Below are 17,214 nucleotides of genomic sequence, written 5' to 3'. Positions count from 1 at the left end.
TCTTGAACAGCTTTAGCACATTTATTGGAAACCAAGGTTTGGATATCTCTGTATACCATACTGTAGCCTAATCATGGCCTTTGTAAAAAGGGATAATCACATCTTTATTCCTGGTAGAAAGTTCCTGCATATCATTGACAAACATCCTATGAGCTGTCCTGCTCAAACAACTTCATACCTGACTGCACAATTAACAATAGGTTCTTTCATTTTCCAATATGCACACAATTGAGTGTAGTACACAGATGGTGTGCTACTGATTACTACTATCCATATGCAGTAACTTGCATTTGCAATGTTAAATTTCAACTGCCATTTCTCACCCCAACAGCCTAATTTTTCTAGATCTTTTGCAGTAGCTTTCCTTGATTACTGTCTTTAACACCCTGCCACTTTTTGTATCATCCGCAAACTTAGACATTAAGCCTAATATACTTTCATCAATATCATTAATAAATAATGAAAACAATAACGGGTAACCAAGCAGCAAATCCTGGGGGCTTCATATTATCATTAGTCCACAAAGAACAGTGCACACTGGTAACAACTCTTTTCTTTTCCCGCTCAACCATCCATTTATCCACAGCAGTAACTTGCCCTTAATGCAACATTGTGCCAGTTTATAAAGTTGTCTTTATGTATAACAGTATGAAAAGCTTTCCTGAAATTTAAGTGTATAAGATCAAAATTACTTTTTACATCCATTTACTTTTATACTGCATCATAGTATCCAATCAGATTGGTTAGACAAGTCCTCCTCTTAACAAATATATGCTGGGACTGCAGTATAATTGAATTCCAGTCTAGATGGTCCTGCAACACTTCTTTAACCAATGACTCCATTATTTTCCTTGGAATAGACATTAAGCTAACATATCATCATTCTTCTCTTTCTTGATGATTCCTCTCTCTCTCTCTCTCTCTCTCTCTGGCAGGGTTACTAGGAAATTTTTTTTTGGATGGTGCAAAATAAGCCTCTGGCTTCCTTGCACCATATGGATAATAATAATAATAATAATAAAGGTTTGTAATTACTCATGTCACCTCATTTTGATAACCCTTGGTCAACTGGAAATACATTCCCACATCTCCAGTCAATAGGGTTGACTGGAGATGTGGGAATGTAATCCTGAATCCAAGATGCTCTATAATTATGGCTAAAGGTGTGCTTACCTCATTTGCTTAATATTATTGCATCAAACTCCAGGTGTCTTTTTTATGTTTAGCTTCAACAATTTCTCTTCCACTTTACTTTCAGTTATCACAAAATTATTTTCTCTGTGTTAGAGTTTGATAAACTTCTCTCATCCCCTTCCCTGAAAAATTGCTCATGTATGAATGTAGATGCAAAATACCCATTCAGTTTGTCAGCTACATCAACAGTTAAACCATTGACATCAGGTGGACCAATGTGATTTTTAATTAATATGTTTGTTTTGTTTGTTATTTGGTTTTTAGTTGTTGTTGTTATTTGGTTTTTAGGAGCATTAGCAACTAAGGCCATATTGCTCTGGGGATATGCGGTGGTCATTCCCTGACCTTTCCGCATCCTCCATATTTGGTGGTCACAGGCTTGAACCCCGGTCTAATCAAGAAGCGTGTGCTACGCACTGCTGCTCCTGCCCACCTGGCTACAGAGGCACCATTTTTAATTAATAAGGTATAGTGGAGAAAGACCCTTCCTTCTACTGTTAATATAAGCAAAGATCTCTTTGCTGCTGTTCTCTGCATTTGTTTCTGGAGACTTCTCATAATCTGCCTCAGCCTGCTTACCCTCTTTTGTGATTACAGACTAGTTTATATCTACCATAGGCTTCTGTATCACTTGACAATTTATATGCATCCCCACACCATTTTATTCTCTGCCAAAAGTCTTGTCCGTTCATCTGACATCCATTCAGGTCTAAGCCCCGAACAGTACTTCTTAGTTAGTAAGATAAGCCTAGTAGCTTCTATGATTATTTCACTGAATGCTTTCTATTCAGAATTTCCTCTTGGTAACATCATCAGTTAATCTCACTGCAAAGAATTTAAAAAATGTCCAAGACACCGTTACCCTTATGAAAGCAAGAGTCTTTCCCGTTACCCTTGATAGTAGTTATATTTTTAAGTAAATTCCACATCAGTACATTGTGATCAACGTCATTCACCTGCAGATTCTAAATGCTTGAAGAATCACTTCTTGGTCTGCTTTGAGTCAGAACAATCAAACAGAAGTTAATAAAACAGAAGTTTTACTAACACTTGGTGAGGTCAACAAAAAATTAACCCACTATAGTAGATCATATTGCACATCTCTCTTTCATGTAATCTCCACAGATAATATCTACATAGTTACATAATGTCAGCATTGATGTTTAAGTTTTTTAATACATTTATTAATTAAAAACCTTAAACATCAATGCTGACATTATGCAACTATGTAGATATTATCTTTCTTATATTAATTGTATAAGTTGTTATTATATATTTTTCTCACCTTCTTTCAGCTTTGAAATCTTTCTTTCCTCCTATTTCTACTTTCCGTCCTTCACTTCCTTTAGGTTCTCATCCTGAACAATGAAAACCTCAACTTACCATCTTACGTATACCTTAAATTTTAACTTAACAATTATAGTTTAACTTACAGTATACCTAAGCAGAATAGTTCTCAAAGGTGTACGTTCATATTTTATTTCTATATGCATAAAAATGCACCCACACAGTGTTAATCACGCGACCGTAATTTCTACTATTTTGTGTGTGTGTGTGTGTGTGTGTGTGTGTGTGTAAAAGTACAAAAAATCCACAATTTGTTCCTACATGTGCAGAAACCAAGACTTTAATTATAAGCCCATTTAAACTAAAAAGATAACAATTGATTTATTTGTTCAATAAAAAGAAAACAAAAAAACATTAAGTCACCTGAATTCCACGCAGCCCAAAGAGTTTTGTAACTTCCAGTGGTTCCTAGAACGAGAGAAATGTAAAGAGTAAATATGTATTTTTCAGAGACAGATTCTGAACAACTACTAATTAAAATTCCAATTACTGGTGGTAATAATTTAATGCTACTGATTAGTGTTTCCCAAAATAAAACAATCATGTACTATTTTCAGATTCTTGGCCTTATTCACTAATTTTTATCAATCTTCCTTTATATTTTTTTGTTATTTTTGAATTATTTATTATTATTACATTATTCTTTGTTATTATTGCTTACTCTTCATTATTTTATTTTTGTTGTGTATCAAATGCCTGCGGCTTCCTTGCTCTACATGGCTAATACTAATACAATGAGTCCCTACCTGAAACTTGAATGAATTGGAAGTCTAAGTGCCTTGTTATGTGATATTTCTGCTTACCACTCACAGATTTGAAACTGTGGGATGGTAAGTTATCAAAACACTACGTTCTTACTTCATCTGCTGGAGTACCTTGTAGCTGTCCCTGAGGAGATGAGTATACACAGCCAAATTTCTATATCTTCTCAAGTGTGTGCATATGTGTGTTTTTAATGTTGCGTAACTTCCATTAGACAGACTACTTTATTCTTTTCTAAATTAATTTCAGCTTTAAATAGATTTAGAACACTAAAGGAGACATATCATCTCACTACTTTTTTAAAGTTTTTCACTTTTGAAAATTTCTCACAATCATTTCGTGTAATTCATTTATAACTTCAGGTTTCAAAGGATGCCAACCACCTCACTGAAATCTTGGAGTTTCTCTTTCTTACAATTAATTTAATTTATAAAAGGATAGACTTTATATTAAACTTTCTTAGGCTTTATTTTTCATTTGGCCAGTGGATGCATATTATCTGAACAAAATAGGGAGGATTCATAACTACCTCAGTTCAAATGCCCATAAACACAAAGCAATTCAAAATAAAACTTAAACTACAGTCTGTAGAAAATTAATGCAGGGACAGGTTAGAAATGTACAGTGCACTTTGGGTTTTCAACTTTAGCATTAGCATTAGCTGTTGTTCTTGTTGGTTGGGTTTTATTGGCGCATTAGCATTTAGCATTAGCAACATTAGCATTAGCATTGGAATTTGAGCATACTCAATGCTGATGAGATTCTTCCTCGTGCTCAGAATAATCACCTGAGAGGGCATAAATTCAAATTGAGGAAAGACAGATGTAGGATAGATGTGTGGAAATTTGCCTTTGGCCAGTGGGTAGTTGGTTGGTGGAACAGACTTCCATTCCTTGTTGTGGAAGTTGATAGCCTAAATAAATTTAAGGCTCAGCTGGACAGGTATTTCGAACGAACGGAAGGGTGAAGTGGAAGTTTTTTTTTTTTTTTTTTGGCTGATGCTGCATAAGCTTGCTTTCTTGCATCATGTGCCTCTACTAATGCTAATGCATTAGTTGAAGCATATGATGCAAGCTTATATAGCAACAGCCAAAAAAAAAGCCCTTCCCATTTCACCCAACTCCAAATGTTTGTCTAGTTCAGCCTCAAATTTATTTAAGCTGTAAACTTCCTCAAGACCAGATGGAAGTCTGTCCCAACAATCAACTACCCACTGGCTAAAGGCAAACTTACGCACATCTATTCTGCATCTGTCTTTCCTCAATTTGAATCTATGCCCCCACAGGATCATAATCTGTGCAAGAGGAAGAATTCCATCAGCACTGAACCTTCTCAAGCCATTCAAGGCCTTATACACCTCAATCAGATCACCTCGCAGGGGCCCAGTCTCCAGATGATGCAACTTGCAGAATTTAAACCTTTCTTGGTAAGAGCACTCCTTTGGACCTCTCATCAATCTTGTTGCCCTAATTTTTACTCATTCTAGCAGCTCTACATTCTTCCTAAAATGAGGCCTCCAGACCTGTATGCGGTGCTCAAGGTGTGGCCTGACCATATCCCTTAGGGGATAATCACCTCCTTGTCTCTGCTAGCAAAATTCGTATATATGACAAGACTCCATGACCTGCTCTAGCTTGTTTGTTTGGGAATTTTTTAGGTGCATCGGCATCTATGGCCATGGTGCACCACCTGCTCTGGCAGCATGTCTGTACTGCTTAGAGACCTTTGTATCTGACTGCACAATTAACCCCCAGTCTTTTTCATTGTCCACTTCCCTGAGTGTAGTACCACACAGTTGGTTGTTTGTTATTTGGTTTTTAGGAGCATTAGCAACTAAGGTCATATTGCTCCGGGGATATGCGGTAGTCATTCCGTAACGTTTCCGCATCCTCTGTATTTGGTGGTCACAGGCTCGAACCCCGGTCTAATCAAGAAATGTGTGCTACGCACTGTTTCTCCTGTCCACCTGGCTACGGAGGCGCCCACACAGTTGGTATGTTTCTCTTGGGTTACCGCTGCCCATATGCAGTATTTCGTATTTGTCAAAATTAAACTTCAGTTGCCACTTCTCAGCCCATCTGCCTAACTTTTCTAGATTCTGTTGCAGTAGCATACTATCTTTACTGTCGTAAACAACCCTGCCAACCTTTATATCATGGGAAAACTTGGACATAGAGCCAGATACCTTCATCAATATCATTGATAAATATACAAAACAACAACGAGCGCAGCACCGAACCCTGGGGGATTCCACTAATAACATTAGTCCACAAAGAGCAGTGCCCATTTGTTACCACTCTCTGTTGTTGCCCACTTAACCATTCCTTTATCCATAGCAGCAACTTTCCCTTAATGCCACACTGCCCCAATTTGGACAGCAGTTTTTTATGTGCAACAGTATCAAAGCTTTACTGAAATCTGAGTATATGTTATCGAAATTATTTTTTTTGCATCCAGTTCCTTTGTGATCACATCAAAGTATCCAATCAAATTGGTCACACAAGACCTCCCATTAACAAACCCAAGCTGTGTCTGAAACTATTACTGCAGTCTTGTCTAGATGATCCTGCAACACTTCTTTAACCAATCACTCCATTATTTTCCTTGGAACAGAATTTAAAACTAACGGTTTATAATTATTTGTGTCATTCTTTGAAACTCCTTTGTGAATTGGGGATAGATCTCCGGTCTAAGGGGACCTCCCCTGAACCTAAAGTTGCTCTCATAATTATGGTTAAGGGTTTGCTTACTTCCCTCGCTGCCTCCTTAAATATAACTGGATAGATTCCATCCATCCTGAGTGCCTTTCTTATGTTTAATTTCAACAATTTCTCCTCCACTTTGCTTTCAGTTATTTCAAAATCATTAAGCTTCTGTCCTCATTCCCCTACAGAGTTCCACATGTGTGAATATACATGAAAAATACTCATTCAGTTTGTCAGCTATCTGAGCAGGTTCATCAATAGTCGAACCATCAATACCAAGTGGACCAAATCTGATTCATCCCCTTCTTTCTAGAGTTTACATAAGTAATGAAGTCTTTGTTGTTTTTCTTTGCATCCTTTGCCAAGGATTTCTTGTAATCAGCCTTTGTGACTTGATTACAGACTAGCTGATAACTACCATAGGCTTCTGTGTCCCCTGAAAATTTATATGCATCCATTTTTCGTCTCTGCAACGAGCCTTATTAGTTCATCTGACATCTATTTAGGTCTAAATCTTGAACAGTATTTATTAATGGGTATGAAAAGCCTAATAGCTTCCAAGTCTAATTCCTTGAAGGCTTCCCACTTAGTTGTTGTTGTTATTTGGTTTTTGGGAGCATTAGAAACTTTTTTTTTTTTTTTTTTTTTGGTAGTTGTTGGCGCATCGGCTTCTGTGGCTATAATGCACCTCCCAAGGTTTTTTCAGTACTTTGATCCAAGCACGAGGCGGGATTCGAACCCGCGACCTTTGGGTTGCCAGGCAGGCACTTTACCCACCCGGCTAGCCCGGTCGGCGCATTAGAAACTAAGGCCATATTGCTCCGGGGATATGCGGTGGTCATTCTTGACCTTTTTGCATCCTCCATATTTGGTGGTCATGGGCTTGAACCCCGGGCTAATCAAGAAGCGTGTGCTACGCACTGCTGCTCTTGCCCACCTGGCTATGGAGGCGCCTTCCCATTTAGAATTCGCTGTTTTTAACATCATCTGTTAACCCCACAGTACTGAATTTAAAAACCCGTCTGTGACAACTGTAGTCACCTTTACGAAAGAAAAAACCATTCCCTTTTCCCTTAATCGTAGTTACATCTTTAATTAAATCCCACATCAGTACACTGTGATCACTGTCACCTAGTGATTCCGTTATCTGCAAATTCTGAATGCATGATATGCATGAATAATCACTGCTGATAATCAGATCGAGAGTATTATTCCCTCTGGTTGCCCATCGAACATGATGCTATAGAAAACAATCCTCTAATAAATTCACAAAAGTCTTGCTAGCGTGTGAGAGACCAACCCACAAGTTCCAGTCAATATCCAGGAAGATAAAATCCCCCATTATAAGACATTCTGATTTACTGGCCCACTCAATTTCTCTGTACAATTATTCTTTGTACTCATCAGAGTCATTTGGCCTATAACACACTTCTACTTTCATTTTCCCTTTCCCAGTGCTTATGTCTCACCAATCTGACTCAACATTGCATTGTCCACCCGTGTCAATTGGATGCGCTTCCTTAGATTTTATTTCTTAACTAACAGCATAACCCCTCCTCCCTTCCTACCCTGTCTATCCTTTCTGTACACATTGTATAGAAAGGACATTGTACAGGGTAGGAAGGGAGGAGGGGTTGTGCTGTTAGTTTTTCGTCTCTGCAGCAAGCCTTATTAGTTCATCTGACATCTATTTAGGTCTAAATCTTGAACAGTATTTATTAATTGGTATGAAAAGCCTAATAGCTTCCAAGTCTAATTCCTTGAAGGCTTCCCACTTAGAAGTCGCTGTTTTTAACATCGTCAGTACTCCCCAAATTCCAATTCTGCACTGCTTATATTTGTGCGATACCATGTCTCTGATATCCCAACAATATCTGCCTTTGATGTCTTGACCTTCAAATTCATCAAATTTATTTACTATACTTCTAGCATTGGTTTACATGCAAGTATACATGCACCTGTTCTTACTCTTAGTTACCCTAACACTGCCTATGCATTTACTTGTTCCATGATGACTCCCAGCAACTTGCTCTCTAGGCGGTGCCTTCGTAGCCAGGTGGGAAGGAGCAGCAGTGCATTGCATACGCTTTTTGATTAGACTGGGGTTCGAGCCCATGAGCCACCAAATACGGAGGATTCAGAAAGGTCAGGGAATGACCACCGCATATCCCCGGAGCATTATGGCCTTAGTTGCTAATGCTCCTAAAAACCAAATAACAAACAAACAGCTCTCTAGGCTGCTGCTCATTACAATAGAAGCAGTGCAAGAATCACTTTCGCCTCTGCCTGCGGCTACTGTTAATCTTTTAGTTGATTGACAATACTCTCACATCCTATACTCCCTCCTATCATGTCTGGGCAGAATGGCAGACTTTCAAATTTAACCCTAATTCACAACTTTTTTTCAACATTGACCTGTATTTGTTAAGTAAATCTGCAGATCTCTTACTCTTAAGGTAAATGTCCACAACAGTATTACCTTTTGTGCCCTTAAAAGATAATATATGCTCTACAACATCATCAACTTTTGCCCCTGGAAGACATACCCTGGTCCTGTTCTACCTATCCTTTTTGCATAATATATTTCTTGTCTCCCTGACAATACAGTCATCGACAACAACTAGCTCCTGTGGGAGCACACATTCTGCGTTGGAACTTGCCGCTGTGTTATCTGATGCAAAGGAGTGAGCTCGGCATTGAGTTGGGCAGCTGAGAGCTTGATGGGCCCCTCATTAATTTCTTCAAGGGCATCCAACCCTATACCTGAAACTCTCATAGACACTCATCAGAATGCTGAGCTGCTGCTGAATTTCTTCACACTCTCTGCTTGTTGTTGTTTTTTGTTTTTCGGTTTTTAGGAGCATTAGCAACTAAGGCCATATTGCTCTGGGGATATGTGGTGGTCATTCCCTGACCTTTCCGCATCCTCCGTATTTGGTGGTCATGGGCTCAAACCCCGGTCTAATCAAGAAGCGTGTGCTACGCACTGCTGCTCCTGCTCACCTGGCTACGGAGGCACCTTCACACTCTCTGCACCTAGCACACAAAAAGACCTGCTTGGCTAGATCATGTCCTGTTCCAGAAAGTTCTGCAAACATTTCACATTTCGCAAATTGTTTTAGACTGTGATGCATTGCAGAATTGCTCCCTTCGGTTCTCCCCCGAGGCACAGCACTCCCGCTACTTTGTGCCCATTGCTTTGCTGCTGTAGTCTAGGTCATGATTCTGTTTAAGTACAACTTAATTAACAATGAAATTTAATACGAGTAATAAATTTTATTGATTAATTTATAATACTATACTAAGCTAACAGATTCCTAATACAGTGCTACGTATTAGGCTATCTAATTTTACATTATACTTTACACTATCCAGTTTTATGTTATACTTTATGCTATTCTGTATTGAACTAATATACTATAACAATGGTGGCAAGTTATGAACAGAGGCTCTACCGACACCATGTGTTAACTTTCAAAATCACTATCTAAATTCAAAATAAACTAAGAAGCGTGACTAGGACTATAAGCTACTTCTAGAAATAAATTAATATGACAATTACGTCAATAAAACGACCGTATATTTATCAAAAACTTAACGTTTGCCGGAGCTGCAAATTCTTGTACAACATGTAGATAACCTCGTTATTACATTAACTTAAATAACACTGGTCAACAAAATGAAACCTTTCCCCCATCCACCAACACATTTTGCTAAACCAGTTTTCAATGCTGATTTCAAATATGTTCTCAGTATTTTCTAGTATTTGGAGGTTTAATAATACAACTGCTGATAATATCAGTACAAGTTAATTATGATCATTCCATTATAAAACATTTGGGACTAGTTACAATTACATTTTTTATCACTTTTACAGTTTAAACTGAACACACTATTGTAAAAAAGATATGTACAATTTAAAAATGTTGTGCAGATGATTTCCTTTATGGTACACATTGCCCAGAATGTCACAGTACAACATGCAGCAGTAATCTAGCAACATACATTCAGTCCAGAAACCCTGGCTGTGATTTCCCATCAACTTCATGCATTAACGGGATTGTTTCCCTGCTAGTCAACTCACTGTGAATACCACACTATAGGAATGCTAAAATTTGCACAGATTTAATTCTAACATATATTTAAATTTAATATTTTTACACATATAAACTTATATATATATATATACACACATATATATATACAGGGTGTCTCAAAAATATTGGTACAAACGTTTAGGGGAGGTAGGTAACATCTAAAGGAATCTGAATCACATAGGAACCCATAACCGGAAACGTCACCGTAAGTAGGTAGATGGCGCTGAAGTAGGTAGAAGTAGGTAGTAGGTTCGCGAGAGGGAAAATTTCTGGTTTACTCATTCAGCAGTAGTCGCCGCACGAAGAGCATGCATCGATATACGAACTGTGAGCTGGCAGACATGAACCCAGTTATGGATTAGCAGAGGCCAATGGACGAGCAGCTCAATGAATTTATGGAGAATGCTTCCCAGACAGACATGTACCGGACCACCATTTGTTTGAGCGTGTGCATCAAAATTTGTGTGATTATGGGTCATTTAGAGGTAACAGGAGTAGTGTAGGCAGACCACATTTGACGCGAACTCCCGCCATGGAGGAAAGTGTGTTGAATGTCATCCAGAATAATCCTACTACCAGCACACGTGCCATTGCCTCTGCCTTAGGAGTGTCTCATTGCAGTGTACAGCGTGTCTGGCATCACGATTCCTTACACCCCTTTCATCTCCAAATGGTTCAGTTACTGCTCCCCCAAGATCATCCTGCACGTGTGGCTTTTGTGCAGTGGTTTCGCCAAGAAAGTGTTCAAGACTTGAATTTTCCAGCCTATGTTTTGTTCACGGATGAGGCTTATTTCACTCAGGAAGGCTTATTCAATCAGCACAATGCTCATGTTTGGGCTCACGACAACCCAAACGGTGTGCACCCCCATGCGGCACAACATCGCTTCGCAATAAATGTGTGGGCAGGTACGGTCGGTGACTGTTTAGTCAGCCCATACCAGTTACCATCCTGCATGAACTCTGCTAAATATTGGATCTTTCTTGAACAAGTTCTATCAGGGTTACTTGACGATGTTCCAGCAAATGTGAGACGCAACATTTGGTTTCAACATGACGGGGCACCTGCCCATTATGGAAGGTGTGTTCGTGACCATTTGAACAGGCGTTTTGGGCGTCGATGGATTGGCCATGGTGGACCCGTTGCCTGGCCCCCCATGCTCACCTGATTTATTGAGCCTTGATTTCTTTCTGTGGGGGACCCTCAAATCTATCGTGTATGAATCGCTAGTGGAGACGGAAATGGATCTTGGGGCGAGACTCATCTGCGCTGCTTCTACTGTCAAAGAAACTCCAGGTGTGTTTGACCGTGTCCGGCAATCCATGCTGCGTCGGTGTCACGCATGCATCGCGTCTCATGGTGTATATATATATATACAAAGAATGAAATCAAAATGAATTAATAGAAACATACACAAAGATGGAGCAGTATACAACAATAGAAGAAAAATAGAAGAAAAGGAAGAAAATGAAAAGAATAAGATACAAAAAAGAAAAGAATTTTAAGAATCTATAAGAATTATAAAATTATCTGAAATTACAGGCTGAATCAAAGAGCCAATTCAAAGTAGAGGAGCTGAAAGGGAAAGTAAAATATATGATTAGTAAGTAAAGAAAAACAGTGAGTATCAAATTGAGGGTGGGAAGATAATAAACTAACTGAGGGAAAGAAAATGTTTGATGCAAACTATGGAAGGCTGGTACATAGATCATGTATTTCATCAGGGGACTACACCTAACTATGTACCAAATTACTGTGTTTCTATACACAATTTATGGTAATAAGTTTATATAGAAACTTTGAATTGTATAGAAAGAAATTTGTATAGAAAGTTTGTATTGGTAATTGCTTGTTAACAGAAGAGACTGCTTCTACAGGGATGGGATACACTTAAATAGAAAGGGTGCAAGAATATTTGCTGAAGCTATTGAGGCAGTGTTCGGTGGGACAGAAATCTGCTAGCTTGGGGGGGGGGGATACACAAACTAATAGATTAACAGTAGCCGCTGGCAGAGGTGAAAGTGATTCTTGCACAGCTTCTATTGGAATGAGCAGCAGCCTGGAAAACAAGATGCAGGGTATTTCAGAGACTGCTGGAAGTCATTGCGGTACAAGTAAACACATGGGTTGTGTTAGGGTAGCTAAGAATAGGAACAGGTTCATGTATACTTGCATGTACACCATGGATGGGAGTTTGGTAAATAAATTTGATGAATTTGAAGTATTGGTCAAAACATCAAAGGCAGGTATTGTTGGGATATCAGACATGTGGTGTCTCAGAGATATTAGGAATGCAGAACTGGAATTTGGGGAGTACAATGTGTACAGGAAGGACAGACAGGATAGGAAGGAAGGAGAGGTTATGCTATTAGTTAAGAAACACATAAAATCTAAGGAAGTACAGCCAGTCGACATGGCATGACAGTGCAGTGTCGAATCAGTTTGGTGTGATATAAGTACTGGAAAAGCAAAATTGAGAGCAGGAGTGTGTTATAGGCCTAATGACTCTGATGAGCACAATAAACAATTGTACAGAGAAATAGAGTGGGCCAGTAAATCAGAGAGTCTTATAATGGGAGATTTTAATTTCCCAGATATTGACTGGAATTTGTGGGTTGGTCACTCACACACTAGCAAAGCTTTTGTGGATTTATTGGATGATTTTTTTCTACAGAAGCATGTTCGGAAGGCAACTAGAGAGAGTAATACTCTATCTGATTATCAGTACTGATTCTTCATGCATTAAGAATCTGCAGATAAAGGAACCACTAGTAGGCAGTGATCACACGTGCTGAAGTGGAATTTACTCAAAGAGGTAACTACTATCAAGGGTAAAGGGAACGTGCATTTGTAAAGGTGACTATGGTGGTCTGAGACAGTATTTAAATTCTATACGGTGAGACCAACTGATGATGATGTTACCAACAGCGAATTCAAAATCGGAAGCATTCAATTAATTAATCTGGGAAGCTACTAGGCTTTCCTACCAACTAAGAAATATTGTTCAAGGTTGAGGCCTAAATGGATGTCAAATGAACTAATGACACATGTGGCAGAGAAGAGAAATGCATGGGATATATATAAATTAATAGGCACACGGAAGCCTATGATAAATATAAGTCTGTAACAAAGTCACAAAGGAGGTTAGGCAGGCAAAGGATGCAAAGAAAAACAGCAAAGAGTTCTTTACTTATGTAAACTCTGAAGGAAGGGGATGAATCAGATTGGTCCACTTGATATGATGGCTGAACTGTTGATGATCCTGCTCAGGTAGCTAACAAACTAAATGAGTATTTTACATCTACATTTACACACGAAGAGTCATTCAGGGAGGAGAATGCCAGAGGTGAATTAAACTCTTGCAATGAGCTAGATGATTTTGTAGTAACTGAGAGCAAAGTGGAGAAGAAGTTGTTGAAAATAAACATTAGGAAGGCACCTGGGGTGGATAGGATCAATCCAGTTATATTTAAGGAGGCAGAAAAGGAAGTAAGCAAACCCTTAGCCATAATTATGATTCCTTGGACTCAGGGGAGGTACCCATGGACTGAAAATGTGTAAATGTGACCCCAATTCAGAAAGGAGGATCAAAGGGCAACACACTTGTGTTCCAGGGAAATTAATGGTGGCAACGGTTACAGAAGAAGGGAAGATAGTTGTGCAGAAGTTTGCCTTTAGCCGACGGGTGGCTGATTGCTGGAACAAACTTCCATCCTTTGTTGTAGTAGTTGAGATCTTAAATAGATTCAAGGCAGAATTAGACAAACATTTGGAATGAGTGGATGGGTGAAATGAGAAAGGTTTTTTTTTTTTTTTTTTGGCTGATGCTATATAAGCTTGCTTTCATGCATCATGTGTGAGTGCAATATGACCTAAGTAGCCATTGCACTTTAAACTCCAACAACAACAACATGCATCATGTGCCTTTACTAATGTTAATAGGAAACAAAACAAAATTCATTTAGGAATGAAGATGATTAATTAAGAAGTACAAAGCAGGACAAAGTTTGTCATCTATTGCACGGAATTAGGTCTCGCTGCTTCAACAGTGAATACTATTTTAAAGGAGAGTGCACATATAAAAGAACCCATTAAAGAATCAATGCATTTAAGATCAACAGTGATCACAAAACAGCATTCAGGTGCTATATTGAAGGTGGAAAAGCTATTAATAATATGGATGGAAAATCAGATTCAGAAGCAAGTGCCCCTGAGTCCAATGGCCATTCAATTAAAAGCAAGAAGTCTTTATTTTATGAAGATATTATAAGCATAAGTACGGCGAACCCAAAGCCAAGTTCGTGGCAAGTAACGGGTGGTTTAATAGGTACAAGCATTGGCACTGGTTTCCAAAACATTAAAGTACGTAGTGAAGTCACCACTGCCTACTAAAAAAAACCCTACTAAATCTCCACAGCCCTCAACTTCTGCAGCGGTGTGCTTATCAGCTGGAGAGTTAATTCTGGCAATGATGCTTGAAAGGTAAAACTTGCTGACGTTATGCCTGTCTCCTCTCTCTTTTTATAATTTTATAATTTTTGTAATTTTTCCCGTGCATGAGATAAAAAAAATTTAATAAATAATTCTATTTACATGTTCATTTAACATTTCTTTTTTGCTTCAATCAAATTCAGCGCGCATAGTTGCGAGTGTTGCAAAAGCATTCAGGAAAATTCCAACTTATGTAAAATTTGACTTATGTAGAGTTCAGCGGACCGCAATTCTTACATAAGTCTGGGAGTGGCTGTATATATATTAGGTCAAACAATTGATTTTTGTTTTGCAAGTGGTAGTGTAAATTTTTATTATTTTGGGCAGGATGCATTACTGGTAAATAAGGCTAACATATAGGTTAGTGCAAAAGCATCATTTTAACATAGCCATTGTTTTAGTTATATCTCATATCGTGAATACCTTCAAAATGAGTTGCCATGGTATTGTACTACCTGATATAAGTAACACTTCACCAGTGGAGAAGACTACTGTAACTTATTCCCAGTGGATACCACCACCCAGACGGCCCCATTTCAAAGCTTGTTGGCTTCTCCTCGGCGGGTGGGCAGGTACCCTGATGTTGTGACAACCCAGTTATGAAGTATAACTTCACAATATGAGAGATACCTGATAGTGTGCAATGATAAAGACTATTAAATATTTAATGGTAAAGGCCTCATGCTACGAGATAGAATGACTCTGACAAAGATACTGAAATTGTGAAAAACACTGCAATGTAGTCTTATTTTTGTCGCCTTTTCATATCTTATTTTAATTTCTTGTCAACTATCTGTCTCTTTTTCATATCTTACCTGGCCACCTCATCCTACCATATATCACTACATTTCTTATCCATTTTGTCGAATTCACTTCTTGTGTATACCGTATATTCAATAGGATTAAACAAAAAATCTTTTTCACACTTTCTTCATACCATAAATATATATATATATACAGTGTATATAAAATATTTAAGGGCAAAGGCCTCATGCTACGAGATAGAATGACTCTGAGTTTAGGCATGGTTTTTAAACATAATTTTGGAATGTGAATTTTTCTAGCCAAGTTAGAAATATTCACATGCACATCGAGGGATTAGTGTAAATATATATATATATATATAAGTGCATTACACTTATATATATATATTTACACTAATAAACACTACGCAGAAGGCCTCCGTAGCCGAGTGGTCAGGAGCGGGAGTGCAGTGGCACACGCTCTTTGAGTAGACCGGGGTTCAAGCCCCTGATTGCTGAATACGGTCGATCTGCCAACCCGCACTGGACCAGCGTGGCAGATTATGGTCCATTTTCCCTCAGCATGAATTGTTGAGGAGGCTTCCATCCTGCAGTGGGTTGATAATGGCTGCAATTTACTTTATTTTATATATATAAGTGTCACCAATGAAAGTAAAATAAAATAAAATAAAAATAAAAATAAATATAGATGGAGAAGTTATTAAACACAAAATGCCGAGCCTAGTTGAAGAAAAAAGAGAAAAAGAATGTTAAGAACCTATATAAAAAAATTAAGTAGAATTAAATCTGAATTAATGCCGAATTAACCGGCCAATCATATGTACAAAAGCTGAAAGAAAAAGAGGGGAGGGTAATAGAGATAAAAATTATAAAATAAAAATTAAAAATTGGTACATAGATCAGGTATTTCATCAGGGGGCTACACCTGATCATGTACCAAACACTGTGTTTCTATGCAAACTCATGCTGATGGAGACGCTATAGAAATGAAATGGATATAAAAATTTTTTTTTTTTTTTAATTTTTTAAAAAAATTTAACAACCCGAACCTTAATTTTTATGCATTCCATTATGTTGATGACATTCTTATTCTCAACATTCATTTTGAAAATATTGCTAAATCAATATATCCAACTGAACTCACTCTCAATAAAGAAAACCTTGGCAACCGACATGCAAATTTTCTAGATTTAAGTATTACTCTAAATAGTCCTCCTCTTCGTCATAATTTGGAACTATTCGACAAAAGAAGCAAATTTAATTTTAATATTATCTATTTAACAAATTGGAACTCGAACATTTCGATTAAGGTTCATAAAAATATAATCTACACACAAATTATCCGTTTAGCTAATATTAGTAGCAATCAATCACTTTTCGCTGGTGCTTTAAATGATCTCTATACCAAACTTCGCAATAATGACATTCCTATTAATTTCTTAAATTTTATTATAAAAAATCTCTCTGATTTCATTAAAGAAAAATTCGGTTTCACCATGTTCCACCTTGATTAGGGTTAATTCGATACCTGTATAGTTGTATATTTGAATGGTGGTATTTCCACTGCTTGGAAAGTGATCACACATAATGACTTCTATTATGACTTCTATTAGAACGATGTTCGTGTTCTTTCACTTCCTAAGTTTTTCTTTTCATTTTTCGTAATTTAATATCAGTATTTATTTTTGTCCAATCTTATTTTCTCTATTTTATTTTAACCACAGAGGGCTCCCATAGTTCTTCTCTTCTGAGCAACTCCACCATCGTTGTCATAGTTTTCCCTCTGTTTACATTCCATTCTTATTAATCATATTCGCATAATTGTATCTTCATTTCTTGATTATATTTCCCTCA

General features: G+C 37.8%; 1 protein-coding gene across 7 annotated transcripts in view; it reads right to left on the bottom strand.

Annotated features, from left to right (window-relative positions):
- Positions 1-17,214, bottom strand: part of LOC150087109 (protein O-linked-mannose beta-1,2-N-acetylglucosaminyltransferase 1-like) — a 637,681-nt gene that overhangs the window by 154,485 nt on the left and 465,982 nt on the right. For all 7 annotated transcript variants that reach the window (XM_090372960.1, XM_090372959.1, XM_090372965.1 and 4 more), the window contains one exon: positions 2,905-2,949. In XM_090372960.1, coding sequence (XP_090229086.1) covers positions 2,905-2,949 — 45 coding nt within the window. The remainder of the gene's footprint in view (positions 1-2,904; positions 2,950-17,214) is intronic.

This window comes from Mastigoproctus giganteus, chromosome 4 (genome assembly GCF_048544385.1).
Source record: "Mastigoproctus giganteus isolate SK-2022 chromosome 4, ASM4854438v1, whole genome shotgun sequence".
NCBI lineage: Eukaryota > Metazoa > Arthropoda > Arachnida > Uropygi > Thelyphonidae > Mastigoproctus > Mastigoproctus giganteus.
Note: the sequence above shows the minus strand (reverse complement) of the source record. Positions and strands in the feature narration are given on the sequence as shown.